This window comes from Coregonus clupeaformis, chromosome 18, assembly GCF_020615455.1.
Source record: "Coregonus clupeaformis isolate EN_2021a chromosome 18, ASM2061545v1, whole genome shotgun sequence".
NCBI classification, from domain to species: domain Eukaryota; kingdom Metazoa; phylum Chordata; class Actinopteri; order Salmoniformes; family Salmonidae; genus Coregonus; species Coregonus clupeaformis.
Genome location: NC_059209.1, coordinates 51,005,673 through 51,026,122, shown reverse-complemented (window position 1 = coordinate 51,026,122; position 20,450 = coordinate 51,005,673). Strand labels below are relative to the sequence as shown.

The 20,450-nt window shown below is 45.6% G+C and overlaps 2 protein-coding genes across 5 annotated transcripts in view; both read left to right on the top strand.

Moving 5' to 3' along the window:
• Window positions 1-9,261, top strand: part of gas2l1 (growth arrest-specific 2 like 1) — a 41,804-nt gene extending 32,543 nt beyond the window's left edge. The window contains exons 5-6 of the mRNA XM_041836380.2: window positions 1,653-1,959; window positions 3,866-9,261. Coding sequence (XP_041692314.2) covers window positions 1,653-1,959; window positions 3,866-6,008 — 2,450 coding nt within the window. The 3' untranslated portion in view covers window positions 6,009-9,261. The remainder of the gene's footprint in view (window positions 1-1,652; window positions 1,960-3,865) is intronic.
• A 731-nt stretch (window positions 9,262-9,992) lies between these two features.
• Window positions 9,993-20,450, top strand: part of LOC121530963 (AP-1 complex subunit beta-1) — a 35,232-nt gene continuing 24,774 nt past the window's right edge. For 2 of the 4 annotated variants that reach the window (XM_041836379.2, XM_041836378.2), the window contains exons 1-10: window positions 10,067-10,323; window positions 12,520-12,580; window positions 15,840-15,945; window positions 16,177-16,312; window positions 16,454-16,699; window positions 16,939-17,129; window positions 17,295-17,516; window positions 17,806-17,926; window positions 18,100-18,195; window positions 18,649-18,764. In XM_041836379.2, coding sequence (XP_041692313.1) covers window positions 10,300-10,323; window positions 12,520-12,580; window positions 15,840-15,945; window positions 16,177-16,312; window positions 16,454-16,699; window positions 16,939-17,129; window positions 17,295-17,516; window positions 17,806-17,926; window positions 18,100-18,195; window positions 18,649-18,764 — 1,319 coding nt within the window. In that variant the 5' untranslated portion in view covers window positions 10,067-10,299. The other 2 variants (XM_041836377.2, XM_041836376.2) reach the window with 2 other exon arrangements.

Genomic DNA, 20,450 nt, shown 5'->3' with positions numbered 1-20,450 from the left:
GCAAGACGTGCCGCTCTGTTCTGGAACAGCCGCAGCTTAACTAGGTCTTTCTTTGCAGCACTTGCGCACAGCTTCAGGATAGTCCTCGTTGAGGAAGATGTATGTTCCTCTCAAGTTATTGGCTCTTTCCAGAACAGCTCCCTCAGGAACTTGACCACTATCGGCCTGGGCCTGTCACCTGGGCCGATGGTGGTTTTTCCAGTCCTGTGGGCGCGCTCCACCTCAATCTTCCTGTGGTCCATCTTCAGTTTCTCCAAAATCATTTCCCTCACTTTGTCCTCAGACTCCGTCCAGGTCTCATGCGGAGATTCTGCAATTCCATCCATAACAATGTTGTTCAGCCTTGATTGTCCCTCGAGATAATCTGATTTCTCCATCATTGTTATCATGGATTCACATACAGAACTGATGTCCTCTCTCAAAGACTTACAGATTCACAGTCATCTTTCCGTTTTCCTGTTTAAAGTCATCAAGCTGACCCTGGGAGAACTGCAAACTGTTCTTCAGGTCCTGGACCTCTCTGGTCAGGTCATTATTTTATTAGTTGACTCCACCAGTATTTGGACACAACACTTGAAGCTATTTTCTTGTTGTTGTAACAACTGCTTGTAGAACTATCTTTGTTCGTTTAAAAGATCCTTCACCTGTGATAGAGAGACACCACTGTCCTCAACGGTACTCCCACTGGCTTTGGTCTTTGTCATGGTAGCAACGTAGGCTACGCTGTTACTCCTTGCAGTTCCAGACAGGGCAGGTCACAGGGAAGATGGAAACAGAAACAAACAGCAGGGATCTAGACAGCCACAACCCTGGGACAATCCGCGGTCCCAGCCACAAGGGCTGCATTCAAGCCCTCAAGGAAACCCCGCTAGCTTGATAGGCAGCTAACAGTGGCAGCTAGGCTAGCTGCTACGACAAGCAGCTCACCAGACCCTTGGTCGGCAGGAACCCTGGACATATAGCAGCAGTCCCAGCAACTGATGCCAACTGCATCACGGGATCCAAACTCAAAAGGTAGCTAGCTAGTAACCAAAGCTAGTAATCAAACTAGTGGTACCATAGTGCTACCACAGTGCTACTACAGTGCTACCATAGTGTTACCATAGTGCTTCCACAATACTACCACAGTGCTACCACAGTGCTACCACAGTGTTATCATAGTGTTACCATAGTGCTACCATAGTGCTACCTCATTCAGTATCATATAAATGGCCTTTCAGACAACACTACACTTCGCTCATAAAGCCCTCATCACACTGTCATAAACATGACCTGACGGCTGCTATAACCATTCATATCAGTTAATGTTTACCCTTCGTGTGTGATAGCCAGGCCTGGGGCTAGTGTCACCCTGTGCTGTGGGTAGAAGAGCTCTTCCTTTTCCATGAGTCTACAGAGGGTAGTGCGTACAGCCCAGTACATCACTGGGGCCAAGCTTCCTGCCATAAAAAAGTATTCTTTCTTAAAACTGCATTGTTGGTTAAGGGCTTGTAAGTAAGCATTTCACTGTAAGGTCTACATTTTTTACATTTTTAGTCATTTAGCAGACGCTCTTATCCAGAGCGACTTACAGTTTAGTGAGTGCATACATTTTTCACGTATATACCTAAGCCTCTACTAATATTGTTGTTTCCTATGCTTGTTCCCTGCAGCTCACCGGTACCACCAGGCCAAAGCCAGTGGGCAGGGTGCCCACAGCAAGTCCTCCAGCGCCCACTCCTCCCGCTCCACCAGCCCAGGCCCATACTGGCGTAACGAGGGCATTGCCCCATATAAGCCCCCTGAAAGACGCACCCAGGGCCTGGAGCCTCCATCATGTGCCCCCTCCTCCTCCAACCGGCCTGGCCGCTCCCACCACCCCTCCCTCCCCACGGAGCTCGACACAAACGCAGGACGCACCCCCCTGTTACCACGACCACCGCGAGAACGGTCAGAACCCCGCCACTTGAACCCAGTCAGGTGAGTGAGTGAGTGAGTGAGTGAGTGTGTGTGTGTGTGTGTGTGTGTGTGTTGTGCTAATGACACTTCATCGTCTTTGTCTGCATCACCAGCACTGATCCACTTTTCATCACTCACACTCACAAACACAGCACAGCGCACAAAACTGGGAAGCGACAGATTACACAAGGCAGAGAGAGATTTTCCTAATCTCAGGTGACATTGCGCTGACACAGTCCTGCCCTCCCGGCCGTTCCACTCTGCCTCCTGGTGGCCAGACTGGTTACACACCTTGATTGCTGCTGTCACCTCACTCCCTTCCCTCTCTTCCCCTCTCCTCCTTCTCTCTCCCCTCCCCTCTCCTCCCTCCCCCTCTCCCTCCCCCTCTCCTCCTTCCTCTCCTTTGGCTCTGTTAATTACGCTAATGACTGCCTGAATTCGGATGGGATTCAACATCCAACAGTGTTGCTGTTGGTGATGTTTCTGTTCTCTCTAAAAGGCCCAGAGCTGATGGATTGAATTAGGCTACATGTCGACTATACTAGATGAAAAACATGCCTCTCTTTTTTTCTGCTGATGTCTCTCACTGAAGTAACATGACAGTCAGAGTATTGGATTTTATGGGCTATAAAACTATTTTCTGGATAGGAAAGAGAATGCATGCCCTCAGCTCTCCACATAAGGTCCCGTTGAGTGTTGAGTTGGTCTCACATACCTCCCTCATACGTCAGTGTGTGGAGATGCCATTGTTCAACACAATTAAGGGCTGTGGACTCGTTTACTTTGGCTCCCGGCCAATGAGTGGCTCAGTATCCGGAGTGAGTGATGGCTCAGGCCCGGCGTCACGGCAACAGGCCTCAGGACAGGTTAACCCCTTCAAGGTTGGCACCTCCAAGTGCACCAGACTAGATAAGGGTTAATCTGACTGACAACTGTTGCCCCCCTAGGCCCTGCTGCCCCCCCTAGGAAGTAGGTCACAGGTGGGCTAACCTGGGAGGGAAAACACCATGTGCTTCGTTATGTCAAGCCGTCAGAATGCAGTCATCCAAAGACAATATTGGTTTGCCTATGTCATTATTTTAAGACAATATTTGATTAACATTTCAATCTTGTTACTCATATTTATTTTGCCCTGTTTATATAACGTGCAATAATCTTTTCTTGGTTGTTTGTTCTGGTTTCACAGAGCATTATAGAAGGGGTTACATAAAGAATGTCAGTAAAGAAAGCGGATATAGTTAATGCTTCTTACAGAATATTGCCAGAGAGCACATGACTCTGAAAGACATGTCTATCAGGTTGTTGTTTTGGCCACTGCTACAGAGCTCTACTGATTGGGTTCCTATCTTGCTGTAAGTCATTAGGTGTATCCTGTCTTGGATGGTACGTTGTCCCAAGAGGCCCTGCTGGTGCTTGACAGTGGAGTGGTGTGGTGTGGTGAGCTCTGGGAAAGCAGGGCAGGCAGCGCTCTCTGCGGCTGTGTGTGGTGTCACTAAATCCACAGGGCCTATAATCCTGCCCCCACTTGCTCTCATCTTCCCTGTAATCCCTGAGCCTGATCCAGCCCAGTGTTCTGAGAAGCACCCAGCTCTACGTGTGTCAGTCAGGGTAGGCATCAGCAACAGCAGAAGCCTGCAGGGAGGTTCCTCATGATCCCTGGAGGTCACAGGACCCATCATGGACTGGAGGTGGATGGTGTTTACTGTAAACCTGTCAGGGCCAGGGGAGTGGGGGGAGGCATAGGCACTATTGTGCTGGGTTGGAGAATGGCCTCTGAGCAAGTTTTTTTCTCTCAAACTAGTATGAATGTTTAAAAAATATAATGTTATATTTATTTTATTCCAATGATATAATTTCAGGCCAGAAATAAATCAAAGATACTGTAACTATAAGTAACTCCCTGTCTGTCTTCCTCTGTGTTCTGCAGGTCTAAGGAGTCGTCATTGTTGCCAGTGACCCGCCGTCTGTCAGGGGACAGCGACTCCTCTACAGCCTCCTCTAAGGGAGGAGGAGGAGGGGCAGGGGGAGGCCGCTTCTCTCTGGGGGGCACCCGCCGCTCCGGAGAGGAGGTGGTCCTGCTGGTCAACAGGAAGGAGGGAAAGCATGTGATCGAGAGGCCTGGAGGAGGAGGAGGACAGGTCCCAGCCCTGCGCCCCCCAATGCCCCGCGCACGCAGCCACTCCCGGGAACGCCCTGCCCCCGCCTCCATCCTCAAACCCAGCCCCCCACAGGGCCCCTCTGACGGGCTCAGGAGCAGCCGTGGGGAAAGGGGCCGCTCTCTGGGGCCTGAAAGCCCACACAGGCTCCAGGCCCTGCGCTCCCACAGCCAGGGAAAGATGCCCAGCCGGAGTCGGACCAGCGATGCCAGCCCTGGACCCTCTCCCCGTCACGGGGCCTCGCAGCCCCAATCCTCTGACAGACGAGAGGAGCTGAGGACCAAACAACTGCCCCCCGCCTCCCCCAGAATCAGTGGAGGTTTCTCAAGGAGACAATCATCCTGCTGCTCTAATTCACCTATCAAAGGGCTTCAGAGCAGCAGCCTCAGTAAGAAGACTATGGTGGCTCCCAGGCCCCCCGCTCCACGCTCCCCCTCGGTGGGGAGGAGTAGGCTGCTGCCTCCCGTCTCCCAGGCAGGCCGGCGCTCTCCTCACTCCTCCTCCCCCCGCTCCTCTCACCACCATGGGCATGGACCCCGCTCCCCTCGAACCTCCCACGGCCCTCGCTCCAATGGGCATGGCCACAGAGGGTGGGCCGGCTCTGAGCGACAGGAACCTGAGGAGGAGGGGCTAGGCTATAACGTCCAGATCCTGCCCAACCTGGACCCCCAGAAGGAGCAGGACCTGTACCGCAGCTTCGAGGCTGAGTTCCTGGCTAACACGGGGCAGGGTGGAGGGGGGCCTAGTAGACCCACAGGGGGGGGCACCCTTCAGCTGCCCGCCTCCTCACACCCACAGCAGGGGGTTGGGCCCCAAACCCTCCGCACGCCTGCCTCTGTTGACCCTAACGTCACTGACTCGGCCTACTCCTCCTCCAACTCCTCCACCTCCTCACTCAACGTGGGGGGTAAGGTAGGTGGTCTGCCTGACCTCCGGGAGTCCAAGAGAACTAACCCACGTTCCTGTGGAGGACTGGAGGATACCCTGGGCCCACTGCATGGCCATAGCCCTGGCGGACTATCCAACGGTGGGCACGCAGAACCAGAGCGCTGGGGCGGGCGAGGTGGAGGTCTCAGGAAGCTCCCTGCCATCTCCAGTTCCATGGAGGAAGGGGAGCTCCTGTCCTCCTTGCCTGGCCAGAGAGACTCGGAGCTGGGCATACCTCTCAGCCATGCCCCCTCACAACTTCCTTTCCACCCCAGGAGCATGAATGGGGGGGGCCATGTCAGTGGTGCTCCAGCAGAGATGCTGATGGAGAGCCAGCAGGGTCAGCTTGGCTGGGGCTCAGGGCCTGAGGGAAACATCCCTCTGGAGGATCACCAACCAAGCTTCCCCTACGACCTGGAGGATGGAGACCCCAATGATGACCTCCCTCCCCCAGAGTCTTGTCCCTCGCCCATCCCCCTGCCCCCCTTGGAGGACTGCTCCTTCCAGGATGACTCCTCCAGTGAGAGCTCCTCCATGTGCTTCAGCCTGAGTGAATCACGCTCAGAGTCCTCTCCCCCACCTCCTCCCCTGGCCAATGGGGATGCTGTTGATGGGGGTGTAGTACTCCGGCCCAAGAGGGCAGGGAAGAAGGCTGACAGGGTGCCCTCCATCTACAAGCTCAAGCTGAGGCCCAGGGTCAGACCCCGTACAGACAACCGGCCAGGGAACAGCCCGTCACGTATCCCCACCCCAGTCAGCTACAGAGACCTTCAGGCCAGGGGCAACTATACTCCCCTCCACAGCCCCACCCCGCCACAGTCCCCTCAGAGCTCCCATTCCAATGGCCATCCACCCTCACGCAAGGCCATGCACCAGGCCTTTGCTGACCTGATCCACCCTCAGTCACGTTCCCCCGCCATGGGCAACAGGAACCGCTCCTACTCTGTAGAGTCAGGGAGCGGCCTGGACACTGAGGCTTGGATGTAGCACACAACTAACTCATCATGATGATACTGATATAGAAGAGTCTGTTGTCAAATGAAAACTGACTACTGTCTAAAATAGACTGGAGACCGGGCTACAGACTATTTTTATAGAGCATGTTGCACACTCCCTCATTTTGAAATGCAGTCAGGCCCTTTCCTGTCTATAATGGTCAGGGTTTCAGTATCCCATTCTATTCTTTGCACTCTAAGCCTAATTATTTATTACCAAAGGATTGATCCAGAATCTAATACTATTGTTTAAGTTGAGGGATGCTTTGGTCAATCATAAAGTGTCTAATACAAAGCAGGCACTGTCTTGAAAGCCCCATGTTATGCTGCAACTATAGAGAGAGAGAGAGATAACATATGTGCAGTCATATGCATCGCTGAAAAAGTGCCAGTGCTGAGGGGGAGGTAAGAACCCCAGGCAGGAGCAGTGAATCACTAGCATCATCATCTAGCATCATCATGAAGTCAACTGGACTGGCTCCCTCTAGTGGACAGTGTATGCTACAGCATCTCTGTCTGCTTTGATTGTCAAAATGCTTGTGTGGAGAGCGTGCTGTAACAGATACTTTCTCTCATTCTCCATACTGCCACCCACCCTCTGCTAGTTACCTTCTGTGGACATCTTTACAGATCTAATCTGTTTTGGACTCATATATAAATACAATACTCTACAATACATTACTGTACAATGTTCACATCTAAAAGTCCGTTGGACTTTATACACACTACATATTCCATATGTGCACTACTACTCACCTTCCCCCACCAACCCCCTGCATCCTGACCTGTTCATTGCCATACATGTATGATGTCACTTTCTCACTGCCAATCCACATGGCCATGATTGAGTGATGTCTTCTGATTAGGTTTTGAGCTTTTATTGTGAAAATATACAAAGTAGGATTTTTCACATGATGTTGTATGTGTTAACTGCAGTCTGGGGTAAGAGTAAGATGATTATGTGTCATTGTCACTGAAACAGCAAAGTTGAATACTTCCAATGATCAAGAGTTATCTCAACATGAAAATCAACACTAAAATATGTGTACAAAAGACTGTTAAAGTGGATGAATGTGTATATATACTGTATGTACATGTGTATATACAGGTATATGTATACTTGCATAAAGATGTGGTTATAGTGTATATAACAAGACGTAATTATGAAATGTGTAAATATTTGCTGTATGGGGTTATATGCTGCCTTAGCTATGCAATATTGCTGTTGGAAATGCCTTGACAATTCCCTTTGCCTTAAAATGTGTGTTTGAGTGTGGTTTGAGAACGTTAGTGCCCAACAACAACACCCATCCACCACGAGTGTCATTGCCATCACCATCAGTTTGTTTCTCAAAATGTAGAATTGTTCAACGACACTAAATTAAAAGCACCATCTTATTTGAGATGGATTATAATCTATTTGTATGATAGATACATAGACAAACCATTCTCTCATCAAAGGGTCTTCAGTGACATCTAGTGGTTGTAAAAAGATTGTCTCATATTTGGATGAAATTCCTTCACAGATTGAGTTTTGATCATGTGCGTGTTTTGCTGGATTGGTTTGGAGTAGATGATTGTTCATCGTGATGTATTGTGTGGTGTATTGAAATGGCTTAAGAATATGTGTAGATTTTTCTTGAGTGCTTTTATGTGGAGAATGGACATGAATAATTGATAGTGTAATAGATATGTCTGTCCAATGTAATGGACTCTTGCCTTATTGGTAATATCAATAACAGAGCAGGCCAGGGATACAACTGTAGGGTTGACACTTTAAAAAGGCTTTAGAGGTTTTAAAACTGCTATGAATGGTTTTAAAGTGGAATGACAGGGACTGTGTTGCAGTGGGTTTTCAGTAAACTGATTGCACAAGCAGAGTGGAAAGAGTTGGTGTGTGCGCATCTTTCAGCAAACTGAATCTGAGTGTACATACAGTATAGGAATATGTACCAGGTGTTCTGGTGTAAATGGGAACGTAGGTAGAGCTGTTGATGAAAAGAAGGGAGGAATGTTGTTGGCCTTATTTATTTATTTATGAGTTGGTCTCCAGTTACAGGTGTGGCTCTAAGTGAAAAACAATGCTGTATGTAGAGTCTGAAGGCAGTGAGGTGAGGGCCCAGAATAAGTCATAAAAGGAAAATATTTGTTTTTGTTAGAACTGTGGCTCTCCATTATCCTAATGGCTTTAACCAGAGCCCCTAGTTCAGTAATGCACAGGGTTCCAGTGATCTTATTAATTCTCTGCAGACACTTGAGGCCATAGGTGGTGGTGGTGTACTATTTCTGAGAATGTTTTCATGTATTTTTGTGTCTTTGACTTGAGGATTTTGATTGTTAAAATATTTGCTTTTAAACATGTTTATCATGCCAATTAATGTCCACACATCAACCAAATAGTCACAATACAGCAGATGCTGTTATGCATTTAAAAAATATCCTGATTCTTCATTTATTTGCTGTATTAAGGGAACACTCCAGCAATGAATAGAGCCAATCCAAGAGGGTCACAGGTTTTGTTGATAACTACACAGGAAGGAGCCAACCTACACACTGCCTATTCTTTTAACTGCTCAAAGATAGTTGCATTTTTATTTTACCCTCCACTGGCATAAGTAGCCTCTGTTTGCATTATTAGCCAATATTAATTTTCTCTCTTGACTGACCCAGTGAGAAGTTGATCAACCATTTCATGGTATTGCTTTTACATGTAGCTGTCTTTAAAAAAGTACTATTTATATATTTGTTTTTGATAGATTTTCAATTAAAATGTTCAATTATCAAATGGGTTTGAAATATTAAAACATGCATGATGGGTAAACAGGTGACAGAGTTTTTACCAGTAAACATGTTGAAAACCATGGTCTAATGATTGAGTTTGTCAATTCAACTGTAATTGCAAAATTATTTTCTAGTTTGACTTTCTCCTTAGGGTGCAACGTTGCTTTTGGTTTTTGTTTGTCAAACACTGCTTTTAAAATAACGAATCATCTCTCTCTCTCTCGCTCTCTCGCTCTCTCATTCTCCCTTTTATCTCTCTGATATCTCTGTCTAAATGGTATAATAAAAAGTAATGAAATTAAACGGATCATCACATCAATTTTGAATGTCCATTCCAATTTATTTTTGTGTTTAAGCCTCATTTGCTGATGTTATCTTCTATCAAACAATGACATTTAAATGTACTGAAGACGAGTGCTTTACATTTGTGGAATTTGTCTGTATTAAATAGCAATACTGCAATACCAAGACTTCACTCTTCCTTGAAAAATCAATTGCTGTCAAGCTGTTCTTGTAATAAAATATGTTCCTCTGATTTGTGGTTTTGTATGGTCTCCTAGCAACTGCATTTTTATTGTTGATACTTTTAGGGAAGTGAAATTATGGTGAGAGGACCTCTAATCATGCCAGTGGTGACTGAGGTTAGTCTATGCAGTAGGTTTTGAAGCAACTTTTTAAATGAGACTAGAAAGTCCATAGCCTATAGGCCCTATAACCAAAAGTCATTAAAAACCATGTTCACAGTGATAACCGCCATAAAATCCAGGAAAGATGAAGTGGAAGCGTTCTTATATCTCACATTGCTGACCTTGACATGGCAAATTATGTTTTTATTTAGGGTACACATTTCTTTAGTTTTATACAGGTGTGTTTGTGTTTGATAGAGAGAGAGAGAGAGAGAGAGAGAGAGAGAGAGAGAGAGAGAGAGATTTTGTTATTCAGATAAATGTTCTAATATTTTTAAATAAGACTTATGATCAAGCTCCATCTCAGTTTGGGCATATAGCTAGTTGTTGACATTTCTGTCTGAACATTCAATAAAAAGGCTTGATTGGTCTATTTAACATGTGAAAAAAATAGTGATCTGATACCCATTTAAAGATAATCTTCTCACCAAATTAGAAAATGTCATAATTATTATCCACCTAAAATTACCTTATTGCGGAAGTCGGAAGTAAAAAACACCATGATCGATGATAGCTTTTCAAGTGGGAGGGAACGAAGGCCAAATTAAACACACACTTCGCAACGGTAAGCTGATGTCGGATTTCTCTTCTGTTTTATTATGTGTCGTGTCTAATTTTAACTTCAGTAGGCACGTTAATTCTGTGGGGTTGGATTTGAAAATAGGTCGATAGATTAAGAGCTTTACTATCCGGGCATAGGCTTCCTTAAGCCCCTACTTTAGAAGGTAATTTCTTTAGACAGAGCAACATAGCATCAGCTACAGTACCTAGCAAATTGTACAGTCGTTGAGCAGCAGGTTCATTCATCAAGCAAATATGGAGTGGGCTAATCAATTATGCGTGAGTAATCAATCATCAGTCGAAGTTAGAAAGAGATGTTTTAAATCTGATTTGTGCGGTTCGATTTTGCTTGATACAAGTTAGCTTTTAAGATGAACGAGAGCTAAGCCGATGAAATGCTAACCAATCTGGCTAGCTAGCTAGCTAGCTGTTGTTGGCTATTAATGTGTGTTAGCAATGACAAGGAGGAAGTGTGAAAATGTGTAGCTAGTTATGATAACAATAGTTTGCCAGGGTTTTTAACACTGTACATTATCCACATAGGTCATAGCTAAGTAGCTAACTACAGGATATTCACATATTTGTGTATGGCCCCGCGTTAAACTAGCATCTGTTGTTGAAATTGATTAGTACCAGGCTAGCTACATTGTTGGGTTTAAATAGAGCTCACAAGAAAGGCATTTCACTGTACTTGTGCACGTGACATTGAAACTTGAAACTGTTGTAACTAAGTTGCTAGTTAGCCAATTAACTAACACTATTAGTAACCTAGCTGTTAGCAAACTAATTACAATCTGTCAATAGCTTGATTTTGACAGCTGTCAAATGGCTCCTGTTCGCTGGCAGAGATACCACGCAGTGTTTGTCAATTTCAGCTCATTTACTAGAACTTGACAAATTTGCTAGCTAGGTAGCTGTTGAAAATATTGATTAATTTACAGAAAATGGTGTCTTTGGGGAATAATTTACTTCACGCTAGATGCAGAGTCAGTCATTGTTTTAGGCCACATTTGCATTATGACAGCTGGCCGTTGACTGCTAGTTGCCATAACACAGCAATTAGCCCTGCTGTTAGCGTTTTTTATTTTATCTTTATTTAACTAGGCAAGTCAGTTAAGAACAAATTCTTATTTGGCCTACACCGGCCAAACTCGGACGACGCTGGGTCAATTGTGCGCCGCCCTATGGGACTCCCAATCACGGCCGGTTGTGATACAGCCTGGAATCGAACCAGGGGGTCTGTAGTGACGCCTCAAGCACTGAGATGCAGTGCCTTAGACCACTGCGCCACTCGGGAGCAATTATTCAGTTGATATATTTATTCACAAAGGGCCACAGATCTGATTGTCATGATACAGTTATAGTTTATACCTTCACTTTGGATATAGGCAAGACGTTTTATTCATGCGCCTCAATTCAATAAGATTTTAACTAGCATAACTCTATCTAAGATTAACCTGAATATATTTGTTCCTCTGACTCTCCAGCTTCTGAATCAGATCGACTTTTAGTCCCAGGGAATTTGATGAGGGTCCTGTCAAATGAACCACCACCACCACACAGCACTGCAATTTACAAACTTGTCCAGACAGTGTGGTAGGCAGCAACATTGTTATCAATGCCCGACCAGACAGCCTCACAACAGGCATTGTGCTCTCAGCACTATCACTTTGGGAGCAGGGTGTGATAACATGGTAGTAATTTGTGCCATTTTTCTTTTACTCTGGTGGTTTTGTATGTCTAAATGATTTTTTCATACAGTCAATACATTTGATATCCATAGGACTACCTCATGCAGGAAAAAAGTAAGTACTAGAATTGGGTTAATGTTGATGGATGAAATACTTGAGTCAATGCACTGGCTACTCACAGCATCATTCATATTTCATCAACATGTGAGATCCATTGCCCAATCTCATCCTGTAGTTCTAAAGTTGGGGAGGGGGGGGGTTAATCCAGTGAAATAAGAGACAAATGTTTTTGATTTCACAGGAGCTTTGTTACTTTCAAAGCCTGCTACTTTGCAGTGTTGTTTTTTTGTGCAGAGAACAGTCTTTTTTTCTTAGTGGGAAGATCTTTCGCATAAAGGTGGTGGATCAAGTGTGGTATTCAACAACAGGAAAGGGATATTGCTGTGCGCTGCAGGGCTCCAGGACTGCATACTGAGTTTCCGTGGACTCCAAAGGACAGCTCCAGTCAGAGGCTGGCTGATTAAGTAGTCCTATATGCTGACCAGGAGGGTTTTAACTTTTTGGGGGGTCGTCGACCAATGTGTTTTTACACATTGTCCATTGTGTTATCTCATAAAAAATACATCACAGCCAAGTGTCCAAATGATGAAGACAGGACTTCCTTCTATTTTGCCTGCACTTGCACTTCTACAGTTTCCTGTCTTCTTCGCGGATCCCTCTCCTTTTAGGAAAAATATACCTTGAGCCTGTTTTTCTCTTTTCATTCTTTCTCTCTCTCTTGCAGGAGAACCGGCAATTTGGATCCAAGATGACGGACTCTAAGTATTTCACCACTACCAAGAAAGGTCTGGTACACCTTTTGACTTTCAAAAGTTAATTTTAAATATGTATTTGTTTTTTTTACAGCATCAAAATTAATTCTGAGTTGCTGTCAAAATTATGGAAACAGGCTTCATGACCCCGCTGATGGAAAGAGCCACCATGTGTAACAATTGTTGACTTAGAGAATGTTATAGAGAGAATGTTATAGAAATGAATTGCTCCCAACCACAAACTGTCAAAAAAATAAATGTCAGCTTCAGGGTATTTGCAGCGAAGAGAAAGCAACATCATCAAAACAAGTAGAAAACAGGGCTCAGCAGCAGCTTGGCTGTGTGTGTTTCATGTGTTTGGCTGATGAAAGCAGGAATAGAACAGCTGAGGTTGTCCTCTAAATAAGATTAGGGGCCTCAGGCTTTAGCACTCCTTAAGTTAGCCCTCCTGCTGTCCCTCCGGCTTTCCCCGGCTGTCTTCCTCCCTCTGCATCCTCTCTCACCTCTCCAAAAACAGCCCCCAAACAGCCAGTCAATCACTACCCTTCAATCACTACCATTCAAACTTATATAGTGCTTATGAAGGAGACTTGTCTCCTCATGTCTGTTTGCCTTGTATGAGACATTGGAGTCAGAAGTGCTGCATAAGCATCCCTTCGCTTTGTTTTATTGTCCGTCAGGCAGATGATCATCACGACTGTCTGTGTCTGTGTGTGGGTGTAGGTGTGAGGGAGGCTCATTAATGGGTTTTCTACCCTTGGAACCAGGGAGAAGTTGGGCTCAAGGTTAAGCCCACAGACAGAGTGGTGTTTGTGAGAGTAAATACTCCTAGAGAGAAGCTGAACTGATCTGTAGTGTTACGTGAGGACAGGCTGCACTGAGGAGAGGTTGAAGTCCAGCCTCTACTCTGTCTGTGTTTGTCTTTGCACCTACATATACAGTTGGCCCTACAAATAGAGCAGGTCTGTAGACGTATCTTGGAGATGTGCAGTGTTTTATAAAAAAAAATATATATAGAAAATATATATATTAACCCATCCACCACCACCCCCCTCTTTGAAGGACACATATTATTTTTGTTTTTACAGCTTTTCTGCTGCATATACATACACTACCAGTCAAAAGTTTGGACACACCTACTCATTCAAGGGTTTTTCTTTATTTTTACTATTTTCTACATTGTATAATAATAGTGAAGACATCAAAACTATGAAATAACACATATGGAATCATGTAGTAACCAAAAAAGTGTTAAACAAATCAAAATATATATTTTATTTGAAATTCTTCAAATAGCCACCCTTTGCCTTGATGCCAGCTTTGCACACGCTTAGTATTCTCTCAACCAGCTTCATGAGGTAGTCACCTGGAATACATTTCAATTAACAAGTGTGCGTTCTTAAGTTAATTTGTGGAATTTCTTTTCGTCTTAATGCGTTTGAGCCAATCAGTTGTGTTGTGACAAGGTAGGTGGGGTATACAGAATATAGCCCTATTTGGTAAAAGACCAAGTCCATATTATGGCAAGAACAGCTCAAATAAGCAAAGTGAAACGACAGTCCATCATTACTTTAAGACATGAAGGTCAGTCAATACGGAACATTCCAGGCTTTGTCGTAGCCGGCCGCGACTGGGAGACCCATGGGGCGGTGTACAATTGGCCCAGGGTAGGGGAGGGAATGGCCAGCAGGGATGTAGTTCAGTTGGTAGAGCATGGCGTTTGCAACGCCAGGGTTGTGGTTTCGATTCCCACGGGGGGCCAGTATGAAAAAAAATTAAAATAATGTATGCACTCACTAACTGTAAGTCGCTCTGGATAAGCGCGTCTGCTAAATGACTAAAATGTAAATATATTTCAAGAACTTTGAAAGTTTCTTCAAGTGCAGTCGCAAAAAACATCAAGCTCTATGATGAAACTGGCTCTCATGAGGATCACCACAGGAAAGGAAGACCCAGAGCTACCTCTGCTGCAGGGGATAAGTTCATTAGAGTTACTTACCAGCCTCAGAAATTGCAGCCCAAATAAATGCTTCACAGAATTCAAGTAACAGACACATCTCAACATCAGCTGTTCAGAGGGGACTGTGTGAATCAGGCCTTCATGGTCGAATTGCTGCAAAGAAACCACTACTAAAGGATACCAATAAGAAGAGACCTGCTTGGGCCAAGAAACACGAGCAATGGACATTAGACTGGTGGAAATGTGTCCTTTGGTCTGGTGTCCAAATTTGAGATTTTTAGTTCAAACCGCCTTGTCTTTGTGAGACGCAGTGTGGGTGAACGGATGATCTCTGCATGTGTAGTTCCCACCATAAAGCATGGAGGAGGAGGTGTGATGGTGTGGGGGTGCTTTGCTGGTGACACTGTCTGTGATTTATTTAGAATTCAAGGCACACTTAACCAGCATGGCTACCACAGCATTCTTCAGCGATACGCCATCCCATCTGGTTTGGGCTTAGCGGGACTATCATTTGTTTTTCAACAAGACAATGACCCAACACACCTCCAGGCTGTGTAAGGGCTATTTTACTAAGAAGGAGAATGGAGTGCTGCATCAGATGACCTGGCCTCCACAATCCCCCGTCCTCAACCCAATTGAGGTGGTTTGGGATGAGTCGGACAGCAGAGTGAAGGAAAAGCAGCCAACAAGTGCTCAGCATATGTGGGAACTCCTTCAAGACTGTTGGAAAAGCATTCCTCATGAAGCTGGTTGAGAGTGCCAAGAGTGTGCAAAGCTGTCATCAAGGCAAAGGGTGGCTATTTGAAGAATCTCAAATATAAAATATATTTTGATTTGTTTAACACTTTTTTTGGTTACTACATGATTCCATATGTGTTATTTCATAGTTTTGATGTCTTCACTATTATTCTATAATGTAAACATAAAGAAAATCCCTTGAATGAGTAGGTGTGTCCAAACTTTTGACTGGTACTGTACATTTTACATATGGTACTTTTATATACAATAATACATTACCAAACATGAGCTTTTTAATCCCACCCCTCAACCACTCTCAGCCCATCCCACCTATCACCGTAGACCACCCTCTATGGAGTGTTGTTTAACCAAGCTTCATCCAGTGTTTAATCAATTCTAGGTCAACCGTATCTCTATAACAATACATGTGTTCATGTCATGAAATTAATTGTAATCAAAGTAACAGCAGTGTGTGCAGTGCACCCTTCACTGACTGGTTATATTACACACACCAGTCTTGATCTAAAGAATTATGCATGACTACTCCACGTACACACACTTTTGCTATCTGTTATAATGGTATGTTCTGTGCAGGAGAGATCTTTGAGCTGAAAGCTGAGCTGAACAGCGATAAGAAGGAGAAGAAGAAGGAGGCTGTGAAGAAGGTCATTGCCTCCATGACCGTTGGGAAGGATGTCAGGTGAGTTCTGTTAGACCTGTGTCAAAAACTCATTGTCAAAAGGTACGCTATAACATGGTCCATTGCCGCGCTCGGGTGGCACCGTGTCACCTCTGAACATGTGAGAATGCCGTGGATAGTCATGGCCCATACTGACTGCTCCCGCCATAGGGAACCTATATTTCACTAGAGTGGCTGATGTCATAGACCTTCATGATTCTATATGTCATTCTATGGCACCCCCTCCCCTAGTGCCCTGTTTCCAGACGTGGTGAACTGCATGCAGACTGACAACCTTGAGCTGAAGAAGCTGGTCTACCTGTACCTGATGAACTATGCCAAGAGCCAGCCCGACATGGCCATCATGGCTGTCAACACCTTCGTCAAGGTAAAGCACAACACCAGGGCATACGGCACTGACCTATTGCACAAAATATTTTTCTCACTGTCAAGTGAGAGAACTGTGGTAACTACATCTCGATACTCTTCAGTGTGTTAAAAACGAACAGAGACTCTCCTCCCCCTTCAGGACTGTGAGGACCCTAACCCCCTGATCCGGGCCCTGGCTGTGCGTACTATGGGCTGCATCCGCGTGGACAAGATCACTGAGTACCTGTGTGAGCCTCTGAGGAAGTGTCTGAAGGACGAGGACCCCTACGTGAGGAAGACTGCAGCCGTGTGCGTCGCCAAGCTCCATGACATCAACGCCCAGCTGGTGGAGGACCAGGGTTTCCTGGATACCCTCAAGGACCTCATCTCTGACTCCAACCCCATGGTGAGGCTCCCACGGCAGGCTGACCAGACTGCTAGACTACCTGCCTCTGGGCTAGACTACTGGCTATAGTACTACTTTTCACGAATGGGAGGTTTTACCAGTATAGAAAAGGGCACTTGCGGTATCAGATTTGTATCGCTGTTTGGCAATGAATTCCTTCCGTCATCTCATTGCCATCCACTAGGGTATGTGTTCTTGCAGTCTAACTGACCTACTCTCTCGCCCTCTCCTTCTGTCAGGTGGTAGCGAATGCCGTGGCAGCCCTGTCTGAGATTGCAGAGTCCCACCCCAACAGCAACCTGCTGGACCTGAACCCCCAGTCCATCAACAAGCTGCTGACGGCCCTCAACGAGTGCACCGAGTGGGGCCAGATCTTCATCCTGGACTGCCTGGCCAACTACACCCCTCGCGACGACCGCGAGTCCCAGAGGTCAGAAAGCACAGGATGCCACCTCATTCATTACACTGTCTCTGACGCACTGATTCTCCCTGTCAGTGTCCATATCATCTGCTGTATATGAGGTGTCAATTTCCCCATAATCTGTACTCGTCCCTCGTCTCATCTCCGTCCTCCCCTCCCGCTCTCCTGCTGTAGTATCTGTGAGCGGGTGACCCCCCGTCTGTCCCATGCCAACTCTGCGGTGGTGCTGTCAGCGGTCAAGGTGCTGATGAAGTTCATGGAGATGCTTCCTAAGGACCTGGACTACTATGGCACCCTGCTGAAGAAGCTGGCCCCACCCCTGGTCACCCTGCTGTCTGCAGAGCCTGAGCTGCAGTATGTGGCCCTGAGGAACATCAACCTCATCGTGCAGAAACGGTAGGAAGGCCTGGGGAGAGATAGAGGGCCTACCAACAGAAATGAGTTATTCAGATAATTACAGCTATTCAGTGTGTGCAGTCCAAATGACACTCTATTCCCTATATAGTGTGCTACCTGGGCCCTGGTCAAAAGAAGTGCACTATATAGGGAATAGGGTGCTATTTGGGACCCTGCCAGTGCTTCCTCAGCACATTAATGTGTTGGCTGTATTCTACTAATTCCACCATTTATTGAAATTACAAATTACTTTTCTTTTGATATCGACCGTACCTGTTTCTCTGTGCAGCCCAGAGATCCTGAAGCATGAGATGAAGGTGTTCTTTGTGAAGTACAATGACCCCATCTATGTCAAGCTGGAGAAACTGGACATCATGATCCGCCTGGCATCTCAAGCCAACATCGCCCAGGTGACCCACACACACACCACAATCCCATTACAGTTACAACCTTTACTTCCAATGGAAGCCATGATGTTTGATTGTAAGTAACATTTTGGTAGGTAACATGGACAAGCAGTAATGTGTGATTCCTAGACAACATAAAAGCCAGTATCAGTGACCCCATGCTGGTGGTTTCATAGGTGCTGGCAGAGCTGAAGGAGTATGCCACTGAGGTGGATGTGGACTTTGTGCGGAAGGCAGTCCGAGCCATCGGCCGCTGTGCCATCAAAGTGGAGGTGAGAGAGAGAGGGAGAGAAAGAGAGAGAGAGAGAGGAGGAGATGTAACACTGTCATGGTGGAAGTGATGCAGACAATTACATTGATGGAAGTTACAATCTATCTGCAATATTAAAGCTGATCTACCCCCCAAAAATTCTAAAATAAAAAAAACACTGTCATGATATACTGTACACGGGTCATATACTGTAGTATAATGTTTCAAGTCAAATACAACAAACCCTCAAGCTAACTGTAGTGTTTTACTGCTAGCCTCATGACTGTGTGTCATGAGTTTACTGCAGCATGTGTAGTATAAATGTCCATGAAAGGTTGGGGCTTTTTCATGCTTGTGATAACAAAAGCCTGAATAATGCCATTTGTTACTGTAGTGTCTCCCTTGACTGCTCTGTGTTTGGCTGACAGCATCTCTCCTGTCCGTCTCTGTATGTGTCTCTCCGTCTGTCTGTCAGCAATCAGCTGAGCGCTGTGTGAGCACCCTGCTGGACCTCATCCAGACCAAGGTCAACTATGTGGTGCAGGAGGCCATCGTGGTCATCAAGGACATCTTCCGCAAGTACCCCAACAAGTAGGTCACCTATTTACCTGTTGATGGCCCCCCAGGTCTAGGCATGGTTATAACACAGTGGCATAGGGCTCTGGGCAAAAGTAATGCACTACAGTGCATTCGGAAAGTATTCAGACCCCTTGACTTTTTCCACATTTTGTTACGTTACAGCCTTATTCTAAAATGGATTAGATTGTTGTTGTTTTTCACATCAATCTACACACAATACCCCATAATGACAAATCAAAACAGGTTTTAGAATTTTTTTTGCAAATTTATAAAAATAAAAAAAACTATCACATTTACAAAATATTCAGACCCTTTACTCAGTATTTTGTTGAAGCACCTTTGGCGGCGATGACAGCCTCAAGTCTTCTTGTGGATGACGCTACAAGCTTGGCACATCTGTATTTGGGGAGTTTCTCCCCTTCTCTGCAGATCCTCTCAAGCTCTGTCAGGTTGGATGGGGAGCGTCGCTGCACAGCTATTTTCAGGTCTCTCCAGAGATGTTAGAATGGGTTCAAGTCTGGGCTCTGGCTGGGCCACTCAAGGACATTCAGATACTTGTCCCAAAGCCACTCCTGCGTTTGTCTTGACTGTGTGCTTAGGGTCGTTGTCCTGTTGGAAGGTGAACCTTGGCCCCAGTCTGAGGTCCTGAGCGCTCTGGGGCAGGTTTTCATCAAGGATCCGTTCATCTTTCCCTCGATCCTGTCTCCCAGTCCCTGCCGCTGAAAACATCCCCACAGCATGATGCTGCCACCACCATGCTTCACTGTAGGGATGGTGCCAGGTTTACTCCAGACGTGACGCTTGGTATTCAGGCCAAATAGTTAAATATTGGTTTCATAAGACCAGGGAATCTTGTTTCTCATGGTCTGAGAGACCTTTACGTGCCATTTGGCACACTCCAAGCAGGCTGTCATGTGCCTTTTACTGAGGAGTGGCTTCCACTCTAGGAAGAGTCTTGGTGGTTCCTAACTTCTTCCATTTAAGAATGACGGCCACTGTGTTCTAGGGAACCTTCAATGCTGCAGAAATTTCTATGTGCCCTTCCCCAGATCTGTGCCTCGACACAATCCTGTCTCGGAGCTCTACGGACAATTCCTTCGACCTCTTGGCTTGGATTTTGCTCTGACATGTACTGTCAACTGTGGGACCTTTATATAGACAGGTCCAATCAATTGAATTTACCACAGGTGAACTCCAAAGTGGTGGAGAGATTGACTTCATCACTACTTGAATTTGTGAGAGGTGTTGACATGTTGAATGCACCGAGCTGTCCGTTTGAACTACTGGCACACAGCTTGGACACCCATGCATACCCCACAAGGCATGCCACCGGAGGTTTTAATTTTGCTGGACCCCAGGAAGAGTAGCTGCTGCCTTGGCAGGAGCTAATGGGGATCCATAATAAATACAAATCAAGTTGTAGAAACATCTCAAGGAAGATCAATGGAAACAGGATGCACCTGAGTGCAATTTCGAGTCTCATAGCAAAGGGTCTGAATACTTATGTAAATAAGGTATTTCTGATTTTTATTTTTAATACTCTTCTAAACCTGTTTTTGTCATTATGGTGCATTGTGTGTAGATTGAGGATAAAAAAAAAAAAAAGTATTCCATTTTAGAATAAGGACGTAACGTAACAAAGTGTAAAAAAGTCAAGGGGTCTGAATACTTTCCGAATGGAGAAAAAGATGCCATTTG